The following is a 17,494-nucleotide window of genomic DNA, read 5'->3' as shown; positions in this document are numbered from 1 at the left end:
TGTTGAGGCAGGGATGCGAGGTCGGGCGGTCAATTCCATGTCGGTGTGCCCCACATGGAACCGGTCCTTTTTCTTTTTTTTTTTGTATTTTGATTTCTTTTTCGACTCCTCACTACCTAGATCCCCCAGCTCACGCCATCCATGGCCAGCACAGCTGCTGCATGCCTGGCCCCCCTCACTGCGTCCTCAAACCGGCGGCTCTCAACGTTGACGCCTCCGGCCTCGGTTGTGAATAGGTCTGCTCCAAGCAAGCCTGGGTCGTGCCTGCCCTACGTCCATGTTCCCTGCTTTTCACCCACACTACCCGCGGCTCCTCCCCGCAGCTCCTCCCCGCAGCTCCTACCCACAGCTCCTACCCGTGTCATGAGACGGCGGCTGGCCCCATAATCGTAATACCTTTGTGCGCATAGCTTAGCTCTTTCCAGCCCTATACATACCCCCGACCAGGTTATCAAACGAGCCCCATCCCTGGGCAACGTTTTTGGAGGCTCTAGCTCCAGCCCCGGACATCCTCATCCCCGCCAGCACCCTCAGCCGCGCCGGCTCCACGCGGCCAGCCCTCAACTCCGACGTTGATGTTGCGCGAGACGCACAGAATGTTCCCGTGCCCAAATCGCCGTCGCCCGCATTCCAGGTGACGTCCCAGGTGACGTTCGTTTACCTTCGTTTCCGACCTCGGCCTGCCTGTCCCCCTCGTCTCTGTCCCTCCTGTCGGGTGCTATGGACGCGATGGACACCATAGACGACGATGCCGGGCGCGCCGACAGGACCGCCCTCACCAGCCCGAGCCCCAAGCACTCGGCCGAGTCGTCCACCACGCCCTCGGTTGGCGGCGGCTACGGCAAGCACCCCGCCCTGAGCCCCGCCGCCGCCGCCGCCGCCGCCGCCAGCGCTGCCCAGCCCAAGCGGAAGCGCGGCCCCGGCATTGTTACGCCCAACGCCTGTAACGAATGCAGGAAGAAGCGGGCAAAGGTATGTGACAGAGCCCGCACATGGAGCTACCTCGCTACACTCGAAGGCGCCATGCTGACCGCCCGCCACGCAGTGCGACGGTCTGAGGCCGTGCTCGAGGTGCAAGGCCCAGAAGGGCGTCGAGTGTGTCTACGAAGTCCCCTTGCGCCAATCCAAGGAAGACCTCCGGGCCGAGATCGACCAGCTCCGTCGCCAGCAGCAGAACAACGAGTCCATCCTGTCCGCCCTGGCCGAGCCTTCGCGCTGGGAGGAGGTCCTGCAGCGTCTGCGCTCCGGCCACTCCGTCGAGAGCATTTCCGAGTGGCTGGGCGGCACCCTCCCCTCGGGCGGCGGCGCCATGGCGGCCCTGCCCCGTCGCGGCCCTGGCCCGGTCCCCTCGGCGAGCTCGGGCAATATCAACATAGCTCCGAGGCCTCCCCGCCTCGAGACCACGGCCGCCTCGGCCCCGTCCCAACCCAGCAGCGGCCTCCGCCACGAGCTGGACCAGAACAGTCCCTGGGGCGACCCATTGTCCCTGCAGCCAGGTATGGGCGAGTCTCGGCACACGGATAATACCACTTGGAGAGATGAGAACAGGGGCTCCTTCTCGCGCGTCAACACGTGGGTAGAGACGGTCAACGGCCCCAACCAGCCGGACCACCCCCAGCAACAGCAACAACAGCAGTACCGACGACTGCCACAGATGCCCCATCACCAACCGCTTGTACCCCAGCCACCAGACCTCTCGCAGCTGCCAGGGCTCCAGCAGCCGCCTTACCCGCATCTGCCCAATCAAGCGCTACCAGACCAGCACATTTACCAGCACCCACAGCAGCTTCCGCACCACGCACTGAACTTTATGCAGAACCAGGAGCACCTGCATATGCAACAGCCGCAGATGCAACAGCAACAGCAGCAGCCACAACAGACACATTACCGCCAGTTCGAGCCGGTCATGGCACACGATGTGCCCCAGGTCAAGATCCCCGTGGAGACATGGACGAGCCTGACGCCTGACATATCGCTGGTGCAGCACCTGCTGTCGCTGTACTTCTGCTGGGAGTACCCGACCTTTGCATCGCTCAGCAAAGAGCACTTCATCAGCGACTTCCAACAAGGACGCCCGCGCTTCTGCTCATCCATCCTTGTCAATGCCCTCATGGCCCTGGGATGTCGCTTCTCGAGTCAGCCCAACACGCGTGCCAACCCTGACGATCCCTACTCATCAGGTGATCACTTTTTCAAAGAGTGCCAGCGACTGCTCTATGAGGAGACATCGCACCACACGCTCACCACCATCCAGGCCCTCGGCATCATGTCCATCCGGGAGGCGAGCTGCGGTCGTGACTCGGAGAGCTGGTTCTACGCCGGCCAAAGCATCAAGCTCGCCATCGAGATGGGTCTTCACAAGATACAGGACGTGGGTGGCGATGAGGACGAGCTGGCCGTCCAGGCGGCCACGTTTTGGGGGGCCTTTGCCCTGGATCAGTATGTGGTCTAGCTCACGCGCGTCTCGGTCTCCCAGTGCGTGCTTGTGTATGTCGGACATTGGCTAAACATGGACCGCCCCCCAGTGCGTGGTCGTTGGCGACAGGCTCGCTCCCCCAGAGCTCGTCGTTTATCAAACTACCTCCCAAGCCCAACATCATCGATGATATCGAGGCCTCGCTGTGGATTCCCTATACAGACGATGGTAAGTAGGCAGATGAGCCCCCCGGCGCGATGCTGACTTGACCGTGTGTACCCGACTCACAATAATCTCTCCGCAGGCACGCCATTGCAGCAGTCGTCGTGCGAGCAGCCGTCCAATGTGCGCTCCGTCTACAAGTGCTTTTGCGAGCTCAGCGAGCTGGTGCACCAATCGCTGTACGCCCTACATTCGCCCGGGAAGCCATTGGCAGCCCGCGAGCTCCTCGCTTTATATACCAGCTACCTCCACTGGTACGCCAACATCCCGGAGGTGCTCAGGCTGGGGGCAAACTTTACTCCCTCGGTCCTCTTTGCACAGTGAGTATTTGCCTGTCCTAGCGTCCGTCCACCAGCAGCCGCTGGCTGTGGCGGGCATTTTCTATTGCTGACCATATTTGCTACCCGCAGCATGTATTACCACTTTGCCATACTACTCCTGTTTAGGCCACTCATCAAACTGCGCATAATCGGGTCCAGTGTCAGCCCCCGCGACGTTTGCCTGCAAGCGGCCGAGGCGATTAGCAGCCTCCTCCGATCGTATTCACAGCTCTACACCCTGCGGCGCACTCCCTCTTTCGTCCCTTACTTTGTGCTCACATCGTCCATCATGCATCTTGCCATCGCGGCAACGAGAGCCCAGGAGTCATCGGCGCCCGCGGCTGGAACCGGCGGTGCTGGCGCGGCGGCTGTCACCGGACAGGACTCTGCGGGAGACTTGGCTCAGCCACCGGAGAACATCACGACGGAAGCCGCCGTCTCGGCCGCCAGGTCAGACCCGCAGGTTGTGCGATCCATCAACCAGGGAATAGCCGATCTCACCGAGATGGCACCCTGCCATCATTTTGCGGAGCAGGCTCTCAACATTCTGAGACACCTAGCCAAGAAATGGAAGATCGAGGTCAACATAGGATTCCATACCAACCGCATGAGACAGGGCGAGCGGGCGAGCAATGACGAAAAGCAGCTGCAACGGCAGCGAGAAGAGCAACAGCGGGCGCAAGGACAGCCTCAAGGACAGGAGCAAGGACGAGAACAACAGCAGCAGCAAGAAGAACAACAACAAGCTCAGGATCCACAAGAACCTCGTGATCCAGCGCAGCTCCTGCGGCAACAACAAGAGGCGCTGGAGGAACAACTACAAAAGCAACAAGACGATCTGGATGCCGAGCATAGCGTCCGCCCCGTCACGTCAAGCCTCAATTTCTTCGCACCCAACGTGTCGGACCACGACTTTGTCTGCTCATGGGGAGGAGACCAGCCGGCCGGCCAAGCAAGCTCGTCCAGCGACGCCGTCCCGGCTGCCCCCTCAGCACCGGGCATGACGGGCACCATGCCGGTCGCAGGGTCCGATATGAACCACGTCGTTGCCGCCACGTCGACGGGCCGCATGGCGAACCCCCTCTTCTGGCCTTTCCCAATGCAGGGGAAGCCGATGTTGCCTACAGGCAAGGCGCTGCTGGAGGCTGGATTTGAGTTATTGTGACGATGCTATGTACGAGCATAATCTGCCATTTTCCTTTCTTTTTTTTTTTTTTTTTTTTTTTGTAATAATGGGAAATCCTTCTCCCGGATGCGGCGTCAACAAAAGCTTGGGGTTTTGGTTCACGGCACTGCTCTTGGGTCTTTTTCCTTTGTCGGGGGTGAGTTGTGGTCGACACCCGCCTGCATATTGTGCCCTCGTCTGTTTTGGGTCGATATCTCTCCCCTCTGGTCCTTTTTTCTTTTTCTATATGGCTGCATCACTTTGCGTTGATACCCCCCAGAATGCGAGGGAAGGTGGGGGAACGAGAAGGAAATAGACGTAAAGGGAGTGAATAATCAAACATGGATATATCTAGGCGGCGTTTAGGTGCAGAAGAGGAGCATTTCGAGGTGTTGGTAGTAAGTAAGCATGAGGGCATTCGTCACAAAAGCCAGTGTACTTGATTGTCCCAAGAATCCAGACACGTGTGTATATATACATTGCTCAAGCTCGAGCTGATGCAGGCTAAAGAGGAATGAATGAAGTAGGAAGACAAATATAGTCACGCGGCACCCTTTCACCACCCATAATCCTCGCGACATAGCCCGTGCACGCCAACGTTGAGCCTGGTGGACTCCACGTCGCGGTACCTGGCGACCCAGTTGTGCAGCAGGAGGTGCATGTCGCCCTCGAACGAGTCGCCAAACACAAAGTGCCGCCGCTCGGTGGATGATGGCTGGGCGGCGGCCTGGGTAGGGGTGGCGGCGGCTGGGGCGGCACTGAAGGTCGGGCCGGCAGGCTGGTCCCATGTGTGTGTGTGGGTTTGGGTTTGGCGGTGGACGAACTGCTGTGGGACGTGGCACGAGGCGGCACAGTAGTGGTGGCGCATGCGCGTGCCGAGTTGGGTGGTGGCCGCGCGCCGCCGCGGCTCGAAGCCGAGGGGGCTCTCGTAGGGGAACCGGGTCGGGCAAAACATGGCGACCTGTTCGGCGTCGAGCAGCTCCAGGATGGCGAGGCGGTGGCGGTAGCTGGGGACCAGGCGGCTGCTGCGGCCGCTGCCATGGTGCGGGCACGTGTGCACCTGCTGCCGGGGGGCGTGGTTGCGGCACTCGAGCTTCAGGCGGCGGTCGTCGAGTAGCAGGCACGCGTCGCTGCCGTCGAGACGCATGGCCTCGGCGCGCTCCGACTGGATGCGGCCGGGGCGCTTGATGCGGAGGCGGGGCGGCCGGCCTGACCATGGTGCTCCTCCCGCCCTGCTCGGCCGAGAGGAGGACCAGTTACTGCAACTACAGGGCGGGCGTGCTGCGTCGTCCGGGTCGGAATCAGATTCCGAATCCGAGTCTTCGGTGGCGCCGGCGTAGTGGAGCGGACGGCGGGCGATGCGGATACGGCGGATGTTGTCGCACTGGCTGCTTGTCCTGGTCAGGGCGTCACTGGTCGTCGTCTTTGGCACGGCAATGCCGATGGTGCAGGTGCGGAAGCTTGGGCTAGTTTCCATGTGCCGCACCAGCCCGTCCCAGATCTCGCCCATGTTGGGCCCGCGGCCGGCCCGCCTGCCCTGCGCCACGTGGCCGACCAGGACCGCGTTGAATGATATGTGCCGCAGCCGGTGCGACCAGCCGTCCCACCCAGGCGTCCAGAGCTGGCGCTCCTGATCGATGACGGTCAGCCCGATAAGCGGCAGCAGTAGCCGGAGCGTGTCGGGCCCGTCGTACTCCTGCCGCGAGGCGCCGCGTGCCGCGGCGGCGACGGGAAAGCCGTCGTCGTCGACGAGCCAGCCGGCCGAGAACTCGACCGTATCCAGCGTCGTGGCGATGGACACGTCGACGGGCTCAAGGCCGCCGCCACCGCTGTCGGCCGCGAACGCAGGGGTCGGAAAAGGCATGCGCACATAGAGCGCGGCCGCGGCCCGGTACGACTCGCGGCAGGCTAGAAACACCCCCTGCGTCGTCGGCTCTTTCGCGCACCACGTGGCCGCCGTGGCAGCGCGGAAGGGGCGCGGCGCGCCCGTGATGCGCGTCGCGGCCACGTCGATGACGACGGTGCGCGGCTCAACGGCGAACCGCCATATTGCGTCACGGATCTTGACCGGCAGTGAGCCAAACAGCGGGAAGCCATCGCCAAAATTCCGGGGCCGCGAGTCGGGGCTGGGCCACGATTGCACTTCCGGGACGGTTCCGATGTGGGCTTTACCAGGGAGTGAGGAGGCTGGCGATGAGGCTGGTGATATCGACATGGCACGCGGCGGGATCGGTGCAGCGGGCGGGTTTATGAGCGATGATGACGGGCCAGTTGAAGGGGCTACAGGCGGAGAGAGGCGCTGGCCGAAACCAACGGGAGAAACGGGCGCAGAGAAGCGCTGCCCGACGACCAAGGGTTGGCTCAATGGCCCGCCTGCACGAGAAACGGGCACAGAAAAGGGCTGGATGGTGGGCAAAGCCGGGCCACCCGCAGGCTCAGGTAGCGAGGAGTCGTAGGCGGCATGTGGAAGACCGTTGCGGCTGACGGTGTGAGGATACTGGTGGTGACGCAGCAGCACGGTTAGAGGTCCAAAGACGTCCTGGGCGTCTACCAGGTTGGGATCGAAGGGGTTGTTGTGTTGGAACTGCAGAAGAGGATCCCGGGAGAATACGGGACCCGCATCTAGAACGGCCTGGTTGATGTCGAGAAAGGTTTGTTGCGGGTGAACAAGTGTATTTTGAGCACCCGGGAAGACCCCTTGCTGCTCGTGTAACACAGTTTGAGAAGCAAGAAATGCCCCCTGAGAACTGGGGAACGCCTGTGGTGGCAAGGGCTGATGATGAAGATGGAAATCAGAGGCTTGTTGATGATAGGGAGCCCCATGTGGACCCTGGATGCCGGGTTGTAGCACGAATTGAGTATCCATGGTGCCGGGAGCTTGGTTCTGCAGCCCGTAGGGAAGCCCGGCAGGGTTGCTGCCGACAGGAGCGGGACAGTGGAATCTGTGATCCCAGGCGACATCCGCGGCGCCCATGGGAACAGTGAGGCTCTGCTGGTGACCCGGCAAGGGCAAACGAGTGCCTGGCTGCTGTATCACCACGCTAGGGTGCTGAGGCTGGGGGTTCCAGCCGTCTTCGTCTTGGACAACCATGAATGGCGGATCCATGGTCGAGACCCCGAGGGAGTAGATGGATGGGACAAGGCGCAGGATAATGGGGCAAAGGTCGGAGGTGGAGGATGGGTCGACGCACTGGACAGGGCTGGCTTGAATGAAAGGGATGGGTGGCCTATAAGAGAGATGCACACACGAGTGGCATGCATATTCTCTTGCTATTTTCGTTCTGGAGCGCTCATCATGTGGTGGTGCCAAGGAGCGAGTGATTAAAGCGTCTATGTAGCGTGCCTGCGGGCTGCTTCCCCGCCCGCCCATCTGGGAGAACAAGAGGGAGAGAGTGGCGCTAGTCTAGAGGAGAGCTGAAGGCCATGACGCCAGGGCGTCTCTGCTAGCAGGAAGAGGAGGTCACCGGTTGGTTCACTTGCCACTTGGTCCATATCTCGCCACCTTGACGCGCACCAGTTTCCTTTTTGCTACTTTTTTTCTTGTTATCCTTTGCTTCTTTGAAAATGGTCGCGTCGCGTTTGCCAATAGTTGGTGAGGTTGGAATGCTGCCATCCCATGTCAGCTTCAGCTACCCAGGCAAGGGCTGTTTGTGAGCTGAGCAGGGGACCTTTTTGGCTGCTGGCACTAACGCAGGCTCGTCTGTGCGCCGGACCTGTGATTCGGCACACATGCTGTGGGTGGCAGATGCAAGGGCGGAGCGTCAGTCAGGGCTAATGAGATGGGCTTGTATCTCGGCTCTCTTTATCTTGCTTTTCAGCGTCTTTGCTTTTCAGCGTCTTTGCTTCCGGATGACGCTGGCGCCGGCCCAAAAAGAGCGGTGTGTTTCGACGCTGGGATTCATGATTAATGGGGTGTATTGGACGGCTTGCTGCCATCAAGACTTTGTCTTGTTGGGGACTGCATTTACCTGTCAATCAGTCGAGAGGGATCAAGTTGAAATGTTGCTTGGCTTTGCACTGGAGCCTGGCCCGCCGCGATACTGCCATGGTTACGCCCGGGAGAATGTCACACCAAAAGGAAGCACTTCATTCACAAAGCGGTTTCCTAACGAAAAGCGAATTTAAAAATTTACAAAATATTAAATTGCCAAATGTATAAGCAATCGTTTTAAATGGCATCTTTCTTTAAGTTTTTATAATTTTCCTAAAGCTTACACAATCGATTGTTTATTGCTTGCCGGAGGTGTTGACCCGATTCGGTATAAAAAATAAAAATAAAATAAAAGTCCCCACCTTTCCGCCCTTTTGGTGTATCATTTTTTTTGTCGTGATCGTGATTGCTTCCCGCACCCCCGGGAAAATAGAGTGGGCCACGACCAGATGAGCGAAGCAGAAAGACACGGGTTGGGTGGCGGGGACTATGGGTACCCAACAGCGTCCTCCATCCAATAAAGCGGCTGCGCGTCACCCTGAAACGGCAGGCTTCAAGCCCCAACTTCCGAAGTAGCCTTAAGTGAAGGTGGCAATCGAAACTAGCATCGCCACCTCAAACTCGGCCGACGGCTGCCAATCCAATGGAATGGGTTCTAAGGAATCTCTCGACTCCCAAAAACCATCGAGGGCTGTCCTCTCTCACGCACAAGAAAATGGCCAGCATCAACCCTCAGCCCAGAATGGGTGTCCGGCCCAACCAGCCACTCCCCTCGTGGGGGGATGGAATGCCCTCCAAGGGTGTCGCTTCAAAGGCCGCCGGCTCCAAGCCAACCCCCAAGGTCGCAAGCGGCGTGCGCAAGCACCAACAAGCGCGATCGGTGTCTGCCGCCTTGCATGCAGCCATCGAGAGGTCTAGGGTAGAAGAGGAGAAGCGGAGGGCCGCCGAGAAAAACGCCGAAAAGAGAGTTAGGAGGTTCCGCAACAAGCCGCCTCAGTCCTTTTACCCAATATATCAGAGGGCTACGTCGCAGCGCTTTTTTGTGCTCGACCGCATTCGCTGCGGCACTGAGGACTGCCCTGAGGAGAAGTTCGAGCTGGCCGGGTCCACGGGTAATGTCTACAAAGTCCACATCGGCCGCCGCCCTGAATGCAACTGTCCTCATGCCTTTGCCGGCAACCAGTGCAAGCATCTTCTCTATGTAAGTGCCCATTCGACTCTGTTCGTTGTAGCCCCTGGCCCCTGACAACACGCGCAGGTCATGTCCCGCGTGCTCCGGGCCAAATTCAACCTCGTTTACCAGCTGGCGCTCCTCTCCAGCGAACTGCGAGAAATCCTTGACAAGGCTCCTCGCTGGCCCAGTGCTCAGGGGAGCACGTCCGACGAGCAACGTGACCACAACCGCAAGCCTGTTGAAGGGGACTGCCCCATCTGTTTCGAAGAGCTGGCGGCTGCGACCGATGCTGCCAAAAATACAGTAAACAGCGAGCAGCTTGTGTGGTGCCGCGCCGCTTGTGGTCAAAACATGCATAGGCAGTGCTTCCAGATTTGGTCAGCGACCAAGCGCCAGCACGATGGCGGTTCTTCCCCAGTCACCTGTCCCCTGTGCCGCAGCGTGTGGGAGGGTGAGGCCGACGACAGCGTGGTCAAGAACCTGAAGAAAGACGGCCCGCTAAACCGGAACGGCTACGTCAATGTGGCTGATCAGCTAGGCATCAGCCCCGTCAGGGACTACTCGACTTATTCATTGTGGTGGGGTCGCGAAAGATACCCGTCCCGTTCGGGCCGCCGGGGCCATCATTAAATCACAAGGTTTTCTTGCCCTGGTGGCTCCTATCCTCTGAATGCCTCCTCCCTTTCAAGCTAGATCATGACGTGACACGGGCGGCTTCGCCACAGATCAGCTGGGCCGCCTTTTCGGCCACGGCGTAGACTGTTGCCTGCGTGTGAGCCGCCGGGAGCAGCGGCATCACGCTCCCATCCACCACACGCAGCCCCTTGACCCCGTACACGCTCATGCTCGTCGGGTCAACCACGCCGCCCAGCTCGCGAGCCATCATGGCGGCCGTCCCCACAGGGTGGTCAAGGCTGGGGTTCCCTAGGTTCGCCCGGATGGCCGCCTCTACCTGGGCGTCGCCCTCGACCGCCGCGCCCGGAAACAGCTCTGTAGCGTTCAGTGCGTTGACAACCGAAGGTGCAGCCATGAACTGGCGCGCCCGCGCCACAGCTGCCACCAGGATGGCGGCATCTACCGGGTTCGAGAGACTGCCAAAGTCGACGACGGGTGGCACAGACGGGTCGGGGTCTGTCGAGTTTATGGTGACTGTGCCCCTCGACAGCGGCTTCTGTAACGCTAGCACCACCGTCTCAGACCCGCCAAAGGCAACCTCGAGCACGCCATATCGCTGGTCTGCGAAACCTTTGCTCATTGCAGCACGCTGGGCCAAGAAGCCGGCCAGGAGGGCCGGGCTGGATGCGTACAGCGCCGGCAGGTGTGCGAGCGCGTCCTGCTCCTCGACCCCCGCCGCGACAGCCTCGTGTGTTTCGGGCAGCAGGTCCTTGAGGTTCTGGAACACGACGCGATTGCCCCAAGCATGGGTGAGTGGGCCGGTCCTGCTGGTGTTGTACGCCCTCCAGGCCTCGTCGATAAATGTCTGGTTGTCCTGCATGTCTTGCGGGCTCGGGTGCGGGTCGCGGAGGAAGTCGTAGGCCATGTAAATGGCTGGGTGGTCCTGGAAATTGGCCCCGACACCAGGCAGGTCGACCACCACCTCGATGCCGAGCCTGTTGAGCAGCGCCGCCGGGCCGAGGCCACTGAGCTGCAGGATACGCGGCGTGTTGACCGCCCCCGCCGCCAGGATAACCTCCCCGGCCCCTACCAAGCGCTTCGTCTTGTCCTGGCGGCTGACGACCTCGACTCCGGCGACCTTGTTGGTCTTGTCGAACACGACGCGGCCGCCGTAATGCCGTACCAACAGCTCCAGATTCGGACGGCCGCTAACCGGGTCGTAGTACGCCGTCGTCGACGTGGAACGGGTGGAGTTCTGGGCATCGTTATTCTGGGGAAGCCAGGCGAGACCCACGTTGTTGCCGTCTGCACCGTCCTTGAGCGCCGGTACCTCGAGGTCGTTTTTCCACGCGTCGGCGAGAGCCGTGACAGCCGGCCATTGCCAGGGCGGGAACGTCACATGGACGCCGTCGCCATCTCCGTACGCCTCGGACTGCCACTCGTAGCCGTATTGGTCGACATACTCTTTGGCGGGCGGCGTGAATCGCGACGACTTTCGAAAGAAGGGCAGCAGGCCGTCCCACCCCCAGCCGACGTTCCCGAGTGCCTCCCATGCGTCGTAGTCGGGCGCAGATCCCCTGTCCCAAGCCATGCCGTTGACGGTGGAACTGCCGCCCACGGCCACACCGATTCGTAGCGGGAATGAGCGGCCGCCCAAGCCTGGCTGGGGCGCCGACGTGACATTGTAAAGGCGCGCCGCCTGCGAGCCCGTGGTCAAGAACGGCACCGTCACCTCGGGCCCGCGCTCAAAGTCGCCGTACTCGATCACGAGCACCGTCTTGGCCGGGTCCTCGGTCAGCCGATTGGCCAGCACGAGCCCACTGGTGCCGCCGCCGACGATGACATAGTCGTACGAATCTCTCAGCGACGACAGATGGCGGCGCACGACACGGCCCGAAGCCGAGCCTGACGCCTGACCAAGGAGGCTCGACGAGAAGAGCAGCAGCGAGGGCAGCAGCATTTTTGTGTATGATGCCTTTTGAGCCTTTCCTGCTCACCGTTCGTCGTCTATTAGTCTCCACATGTATCATTGCGCCTCTCCGCCATTAAGTCCGAGCCGAAGCTAGGACGGCGCTTCCCCTCAATTGCTGCAGACTACCGAACCAGGGTCGCTCCAATAGGCAGACGGCCCGAATGGTACCTCACTCTAACGCGCCGGGCACACCGAAGGGGAAGTCCCGACATGACCGAAGTCGTTTATTGGCGGTGGCTGTGCTTTATAAGCAATGCGACTGTCGCACTCGGGCGAGCAGTGCAATCAGATTAATCCACGTTTAAACCCAGGGCAGCTCTCCATCCCATTTCATACTATACATGGCCACTTCAGCACAATTGGCTCCAGTCCCAACGCTCTCAAGACTGCGTGGCAGGTACTCGCTCGAGGAACTTAATATCTCTCCCCCCAACGAGGATGTCACCAAGCTCAAGTTCCTTTTCGTACGCCTTCATGTACGGCTTTGTTATCTGGTCCTACAGTTATACAAAAGGGCCGCGGTCAGTCATTTGCCGTCCGTCCCACGAGACGATGGAGCCCGGCCATCTCTTACCTGCATGAACCATTCGACAGTAGAGGTCCAGGTCTCGAACCACACAAGTTTGTTTGGGTTCTCGTCGGTTCGGAACAGCTCAAAGAGGACGCACTCCGGCTCGGCCGAGACCACGGAACGAACGCGCTGGAATATTTCCAGCAAGGCGTCGGCCTTGCCAGGCTTGGCCTCGGCGGTGACCACGATGCTGAAGCCGTTGCTCGAGTCTTTGGGGAAGGGCGCGATGGTCGTGGACATCTTGGGCAGGCGTACTGATGAGTGAAAGGCTGTTGACTGCAGGGAGGCTGTTGACTGCAGGGAATGTGGCCGACATGTCTACATCACAAGGGCACGGCTGGGTTCTTGTACACGGCAATCACGCCCATCCAGGCTTGCCTGGAACGACAAAGAATCAAGAGGTTGCTCGCTCTCATTTTCGCATTTGTCAGGCTCGCATTAAGATTCCCGGATTTGTAAGACTCCCATCGTCTCACCTGGTGGATCTACTGTGGCCCTGCCAGGAGATAGGCAGCCTTGCAGCTAGCAGCAGAGGCAGACCGATCGGACAGGCACAAGGCTGGAAGCGCTGTGAAAGACTGAGAAGTGACAGACTATCGAAGACTCCAAGATTGGGGGGGTCTTGGCGAGTCTATCGTCATCGAGTGACGACCAGCTGGTGCTGGATCATGACCGGTGAGAAGCAAGCTCATTTCGTGCCGGTGGCGTATGCAAGCTGCAACACGGGCTCATCCGAGGCTGAGAGAGAAGGAAGAGAGTTGCAAAGGGTCAGCAGACAAGAAGGCTCGAGGAGACCACTCAGGGGCTCAGGAGAGGGCGAGTCGACTGGGCGGCCACGTGATGATGCAGCTAATCGAGGCGACAGACGCAAGCTACCTAACCCTACAGCGACCTAACCGGTCTTCCCCTCTTTCTCGCGACCAAACACGGGGCAAGACGGGAGACGCTCGGGCGTGGAGGGACACGTGCGACGTCGGCCTGGCTTGCATGGCGGTCGAGAGCGACAATTGGGACGATTGGGGAGATGGTGTGCACACCACATGACGGGATGGTGCCACGTCGAGCGACGATGGGGCGCGCTCTTGGGAGCTCCAGCGCGGAAACGACCTGACAGCGGCAGGAGCAGGCGGGCAGAGATCGTGGCCAACCCGGGGAGGAGCAGCCGACATGGTCAGGCGCTGACGGGCCAGGAAGGGGCGGCCAACCCGTAGGGGAAGGGGCGGGTTTGACGCTTGACAGCACCAGCCAGGAGGGCACAGCGCAGCTCGCAGCAGCGTGTGGGTTGGGCAGCAAACTCCCGTCAATGGCAAACTGCAGCAAATTGCAGCTCTTTGGGGTTGCACTCCCACACTCCCCCAGCAGACACGGGCGAGAAGCGCACTGAAACAGCCTCACATTCAGATAGCGAGTACCAAGCCAAGCCCTTCGTTCGGTTCCGCCAACCAGTTCCTGACCTGCCGCTCCGGTCATCGCGTGTGCCTGCATCGTCATCCATTGCCTACATGGCCGGCCACGCGCATTTCAACGTTTATCTTTTTCCTTTTTCCTTCGCCGTCACCACCACAACCACCACCTCCTCGCTCTCATCGCTACCCACCTGACCGACTGTACTTTGCCTCAATACGACAACGACGACGACGGAAGAACGCCAACCAACCAACCAACCACCCCCCCAAAACAACCACCACCGCCACCACCATGGGCATGGAGTTCATACATCCCCGGCTGCCCGAAAAGTCGTACGCCGGCTCGCGCTACTACCGTGAGTTCATCTCGCGCATCCGCCGCGACGAGGACGCTGGCCGCTACGAACACCTCGAGGACTACCCCTACGACATCCTCGTCGACGATGACCTGGGCATCCGCTTGTACCACGCCGGTATCAACCCCTACGACCAGGAGCACTTTCGCCACCAGATCTACCTCGTCGTCACCCCTAACGGCAAGGTCAGCAAGATATGCCCTGCCGACTCGGTCGTCGCCTCGGCCCTGACGCTGCAGTGGACCCGCCGCGGTGACCTTTGCAACGCCCTGCTGCTGTCCATCAAGTCGTTCGGCCAGTGCACTTTTGCCTACAGCGGCGACATGAGCCGCAACAAGTGCGGCTGGTGCGGCCACAACATGCGCACCCTGCTGTGGAGGAACAACGCCTGGAAGTGGGTTGCCTACCGCCCCGGTCGCCGTCTAGAGGAGGGTGAGAGGCACTGCTGCGGCCTCAACGTCACCATGAAGAAGTACCAGTGCTGCAAGTGCCGCGACCCCGATAACGCCCTCATGTCTCCCCTCGACCGCGAGACGGCCGCCGAGCTACCCCAGTCGGTCCTGCCCGTCCACCCCGAGGGATACAAGAGGCTCAACACCCCCGTCGCCAACGTCAATCTGTTTTCGACCCCTCCCAATGCCTCGCCCAAGCAGCCCTCCCGCTTCGAGGCCAGCAGCCCGCCCCCCGTCAACAACATCCACCTCAACTTCTACGGGAACAACCACGTCTACCAGAGCCCTCCCGCCGGCTCTGGCTGCCTCAGCAGCAGCGCCCCGGTTTGGAGCTTGAGCATGTCTCAGCTGGACGACATTGACAGGCGCACAACGAATCTGATCGACTTCAGCGCCTTGACCTCGGCCATGGCCGCCGGTGACCCACCTGCGGTTTCTCGAGTCCAGGAACTCTCCGACTCGTCGGGCCCCAGCTCTCCAAAAAGCCCCAAGCCCCGCAAGTACGCAAGCCCCAGGGTTGAAGACGATATCACCGAGGCCGCCGATCTCAAGGGCGCACGTCGGCGCATGTCGGACCTAGTGCTCGGCATATGACCCCGAACCCCCCCTGCCCCCCTCTGAATTCCTTAATGCGGCCTGTCTTGGGGGCAGCCGCACAAAGAGGGAGGAGGCCAACAAGCCACTTCCCTGTCTTGTTTGCTTGGAAAAAGGCTCTTGTCCATTAGCTTCCATTCTGCCTCTTTGTCTAAATAATTTTTTGGATACAAAACCCATTGTTTCTATCTTTTTTAAATCTTTTTTGTCTATTTGCCACTTTACACTTATAAAAATGGCAATTCCCAGGACTACGCAATCTCCCAATCCCCGACAACAACCACACCAACTACAACAACAACAACAGCAACAACAACAACAGCAAACAAAAGCACCACCTCCTCGTCGACATTTCCTTCATGTGCTGGCGCGCCGTTGGCAACTACACCTGTGGACGGCACCCGATCAAGACATACTCTTATTGTAAGAGCGTGTCGCATTTTGGTGCGTGCGTCCAAGGTGATCCGCGGTTGTGGGAGCAACAGCCCTGTGAGAAGGTGACTGACGTCGCTCCGCAAAAGATGCTGATTCCCTGCGTCAAACCCGAGTGCCTGGCCCTGTCGGCAGGTTTGCAGCTCGTCAGACCTGTCGGAGACCCAGAAGTCACTGGCAAGGATGGCGGCGACTATGCTCCGAAAAGCCCAATGGCAGGCGAGGATGCAGCAGCTACGAGAGAGGACGCGGGAGCTACGGGCGATGACGCGCCTTCGCCCGGCACCGGTGACGGAAGCTTCGGGGCGCTGTGGATCAAGGGCGCCGACGAAGACCTGCATCATGTGTGCCGCTGCTATAGGAATGGCTGCGGCTGCACCAAGTACGACGATGACATGGGGAGTCCCGCAAGCCTGCGCTGTGACGACTGCCGCGAAATGAAGGGCAAGTGTCTTGTCAGGAATGCGGCCCTTGACCATGTGCTCGCAAAGATGTCCACCTAAGAACATGTGGACAGTGTCGTTGTTTACACGACCACTATTGTACATTAAATAAATTTTTGCATGATTTCCATGCCAGTTTTGTTCTCTGAATGTGGGATGGGGGATCCTGACGTGTACAGCAACCGAACGTATCATTTGTTTTCCGTCAAAAATTTCTTTCCGCCATGACCCATTCCAAATATTTGTACCGCCCGTCCCATTCGACTTGGTCTTGTGACTCCATTTTATTCAAAAGCCTCCTTGATTGGCTTGATGGCCTCCAACGTGCTCCTCCCATCGGCATCCTTGGCTAGGAAGCTCTCGACGGTGTCTCTGATGCTGTCCTCGAGCGAGATCCACCCACTGCCGTCGCCGACCTGCTTGATCAGCTCCTCGGCGTCGTCGGTCGGCACGTCAAAGGCGTCCCAGCCGGCTTCGGGCAGGGCGGGCCACTCTGTGCGTTGCGGGTAGAGCGCCTTCCTTGATGATGTCGAGCACGCGCGGCCAGCTGTAGCGCTTGGCGAAGCCGTAGACGCGGCGGCCGTCGAGGCCCGGCAGGGCCAGGCACGCGACGTACAGCCTGCCCACGTCGCGGGCGTCGACGAACCACCACTGCGGCGCCATGTGGACGTGCGCGTCGAGCCCGCGGCCCTTCCCACAGCCACCGCACGAGCCCGACGGTGCTGGCGCCCTGCCGCGCCGGGTCCATGACGGGGTCGAAGGCGGTGTCGGGCAGCACGACGTTGAAGCTGTAGCCCGGCCTTGCGGAACGCACCCACTCCCACACCTTGCGCTCGTACCCGACCTTCATGGCCATGACGCCGCACAGTCCGCGCGGCCGGCTCGACTGCTCCTCCTCCTCCTCCTCGGCGGCGGCGGCGGCGGCGGCGGCGAGGGATACGGCCGCGTCGTTCCACGAGTCGGCCGTCAGCACGCCCGCCTTGGTGCCGTCGGGCGTGTAGGCGGCCCACGCGGAGCTGGTAAAGACGACGCTGCGCACGGAGCCGGCGGCGCGGGCGGCGTCGAGCAGGCCGACGTAGGCAGACGCCTCGAGGGCGACGGCGGCCGCCACGTCGGGCACGTCGAGGCTCATCGAGGTGCCGCTCGCGACCGACGCGACGGCCGCGACGGCGCCGTCGGAAAACACGCCCGCCCACGCACCCGGGGCGTGCATGTCGGGCACCTCGAACAGCTCGAGCGCGCCCGAGGAGGAGGAGGGTTATAACGGCGGGAAAGGAAGGTCAACTGCAGCAAACGGGGTGCATGCAGATACCTAGGCAGTGGCAGGGTAAGCGCAGGCCGTGGAAAGGGGGCACACTCGGTCAGTCGGCACTGATGTATGCGGCGCCTCAACATGTGCCCACCCCCAACCTCACCAACACAAGT

The 17,494-nt window shown here is 60.6% G+C and overlaps 8 protein-coding genes across 8 annotated transcripts; 4 read left to right on the top strand and 4 right to left on the bottom strand.

Moving 5' to 3' along the window:
• Nucleotides 1-430: 430 nt before the first annotated feature.
• GGTG_04996 (hypothetical protein) lies at nucleotides 431-4,123 on the top strand (the record flags this gene model as incomplete). Its single annotated transcript, XM_009222795.1, has 6 exons — nucleotides 431-972; nucleotides 1,046-1,585; nucleotides 1,850-2,439; nucleotides 2,526-2,644; nucleotides 2,721-2,958; nucleotides 3,049-4,123. Exons 1-6 carry the CDS (start codon nucleotides 721-723, stop codon nucleotides 4,121-4,123), a joined length of 2,814 nt encoding a protein of 937 aa, XP_009221059.1. The 5' UTR covers nucleotides 431-720.
• Nucleotides 4,124-4,418: 295 nt separating this feature from the next.
• GGTG_04995 (hypothetical protein) lies at nucleotides 4,419-6,946 on the bottom strand (the record flags this gene model as incomplete). The annotated part of the gene is made up of 2 exons (XM_009222794.1): nucleotides 4,419-6,707; nucleotides 6,809-6,946. 2 exons carry the CDS (start codon nucleotides 6,944-6,946, stop codon nucleotides 4,680-4,682), a joined length of 2,166 nt encoding a protein of 721 aa, XP_009221058.1. The 3' UTR covers nucleotides 4,419-4,679.
• A 1,674-nt stretch (nucleotides 6,947-8,620) lies between these two features.
• Nucleotides 8,621-10,493, top strand: GGTG_04994 (Znf1). Its single transcript, XM_009222793.1, has 2 exons — nucleotides 8,621-9,255; nucleotides 9,313-10,493. Exons 1-2 carry the CDS (start codon nucleotides 8,698-8,700, stop codon nucleotides 9,856-9,858), a joined length of 1,104 nt encoding a protein of 367 aa, XP_009221057.1. The 5' UTR covers nucleotides 8,621-8,697; the 3' UTR covers nucleotides 9,859-10,493.
• Nucleotides 9,708-11,934, bottom strand: GGTG_04993 (alcohol dehydrogenase). The gene has a single exon (XM_009222792.1). It carries the CDS (start codon nucleotides 11,801-11,803, stop codon nucleotides 9,923-9,925), a length of 1,881 nt encoding a protein of 626 aa, XP_009221056.1. The 5' UTR covers nucleotides 11,804-11,934; the 3' UTR covers nucleotides 9,708-9,922.
• Nucleotides 11,935-11,964: 30 nt separating this feature from the next.
• On the bottom strand, nucleotides 11,965-12,687 carry GGTG_04992 (hypothetical protein). Its single transcript, XM_009222791.1, has 2 exons — nucleotides 12,390-12,687; nucleotides 11,965-12,312 (listed from the first exon to the last, which is right to left on the bottom strand). Exons 1-2 carry the CDS (start codon nucleotides 12,624-12,626, stop codon nucleotides 12,196-12,198), a joined length of 354 nt encoding a protein of 117 aa, XP_009221055.1. The 5' UTR covers nucleotides 12,627-12,687; the 3' UTR covers nucleotides 11,965-12,195.
• A 1,397-nt stretch (nucleotides 12,688-14,084) lies between these two features.
• Nucleotides 14,085-15,194, top strand: GGTG_04991 (hypothetical protein; the record flags this gene model as incomplete). Its single annotated transcript, XM_009222790.1, has 1 exon — nucleotides 14,085-15,194. One exon carries the CDS (start codon nucleotides 14,085-14,087, stop codon nucleotides 15,192-15,194), a length of 1,110 nt encoding a protein of 369 aa, XP_009221054.1.
• A 297-nt stretch (nucleotides 15,195-15,491) lies between these two features.
• Nucleotides 15,492-17,010, top strand: GGTG_04990 (hypothetical protein). Its single transcript, XM_009222789.1, has one exon. It carries the CDS (start codon nucleotides 15,554-15,556, stop codon nucleotides 16,127-16,129), a length of 576 nt encoding a protein of 191 aa, XP_009221053.1. The 5' UTR covers nucleotides 15,492-15,553; the 3' UTR covers nucleotides 16,130-17,010.
• GGTG_04989 (hypothetical protein) lies at nucleotides 16,354-17,412 on the bottom strand (the record flags this gene model as incomplete). Its single annotated transcript, XM_009222788.1, has 2 exons — nucleotides 16,768-17,412; nucleotides 16,354-16,720 (listed from the first exon to the last, which is right to left on the bottom strand). The coding sequence occupies exons 1-2, from the start codon at nucleotides 17,280-17,282 to the stop codon at nucleotides 16,354-16,356; spliced, it is 882 nt and encodes a 293-aa protein (XP_009221052.1). The 5' UTR covers nucleotides 17,283-17,412.
• Between the last annotated feature and the right edge of the window lie 82 nt (nucleotides 17,413-17,494).

Source organism: Gaeumannomyces tritici (assembly GCF_000145635.1).
Source record: "Gaeumannomyces tritici R3-111a-1 unplaced genomic scaffold supercont2.2, whole genome shotgun sequence".
NCBI classification, from domain to species: Eukaryota; Fungi; Ascomycota; class Sordariomycetes; order Magnaporthales; family Magnaporthaceae; genus Gaeumannomyces; species Gaeumannomyces tritici.
Note: the sequence above shows the minus strand (reverse complement) of the source record. Positions and strands in the feature narration are given on the sequence as shown.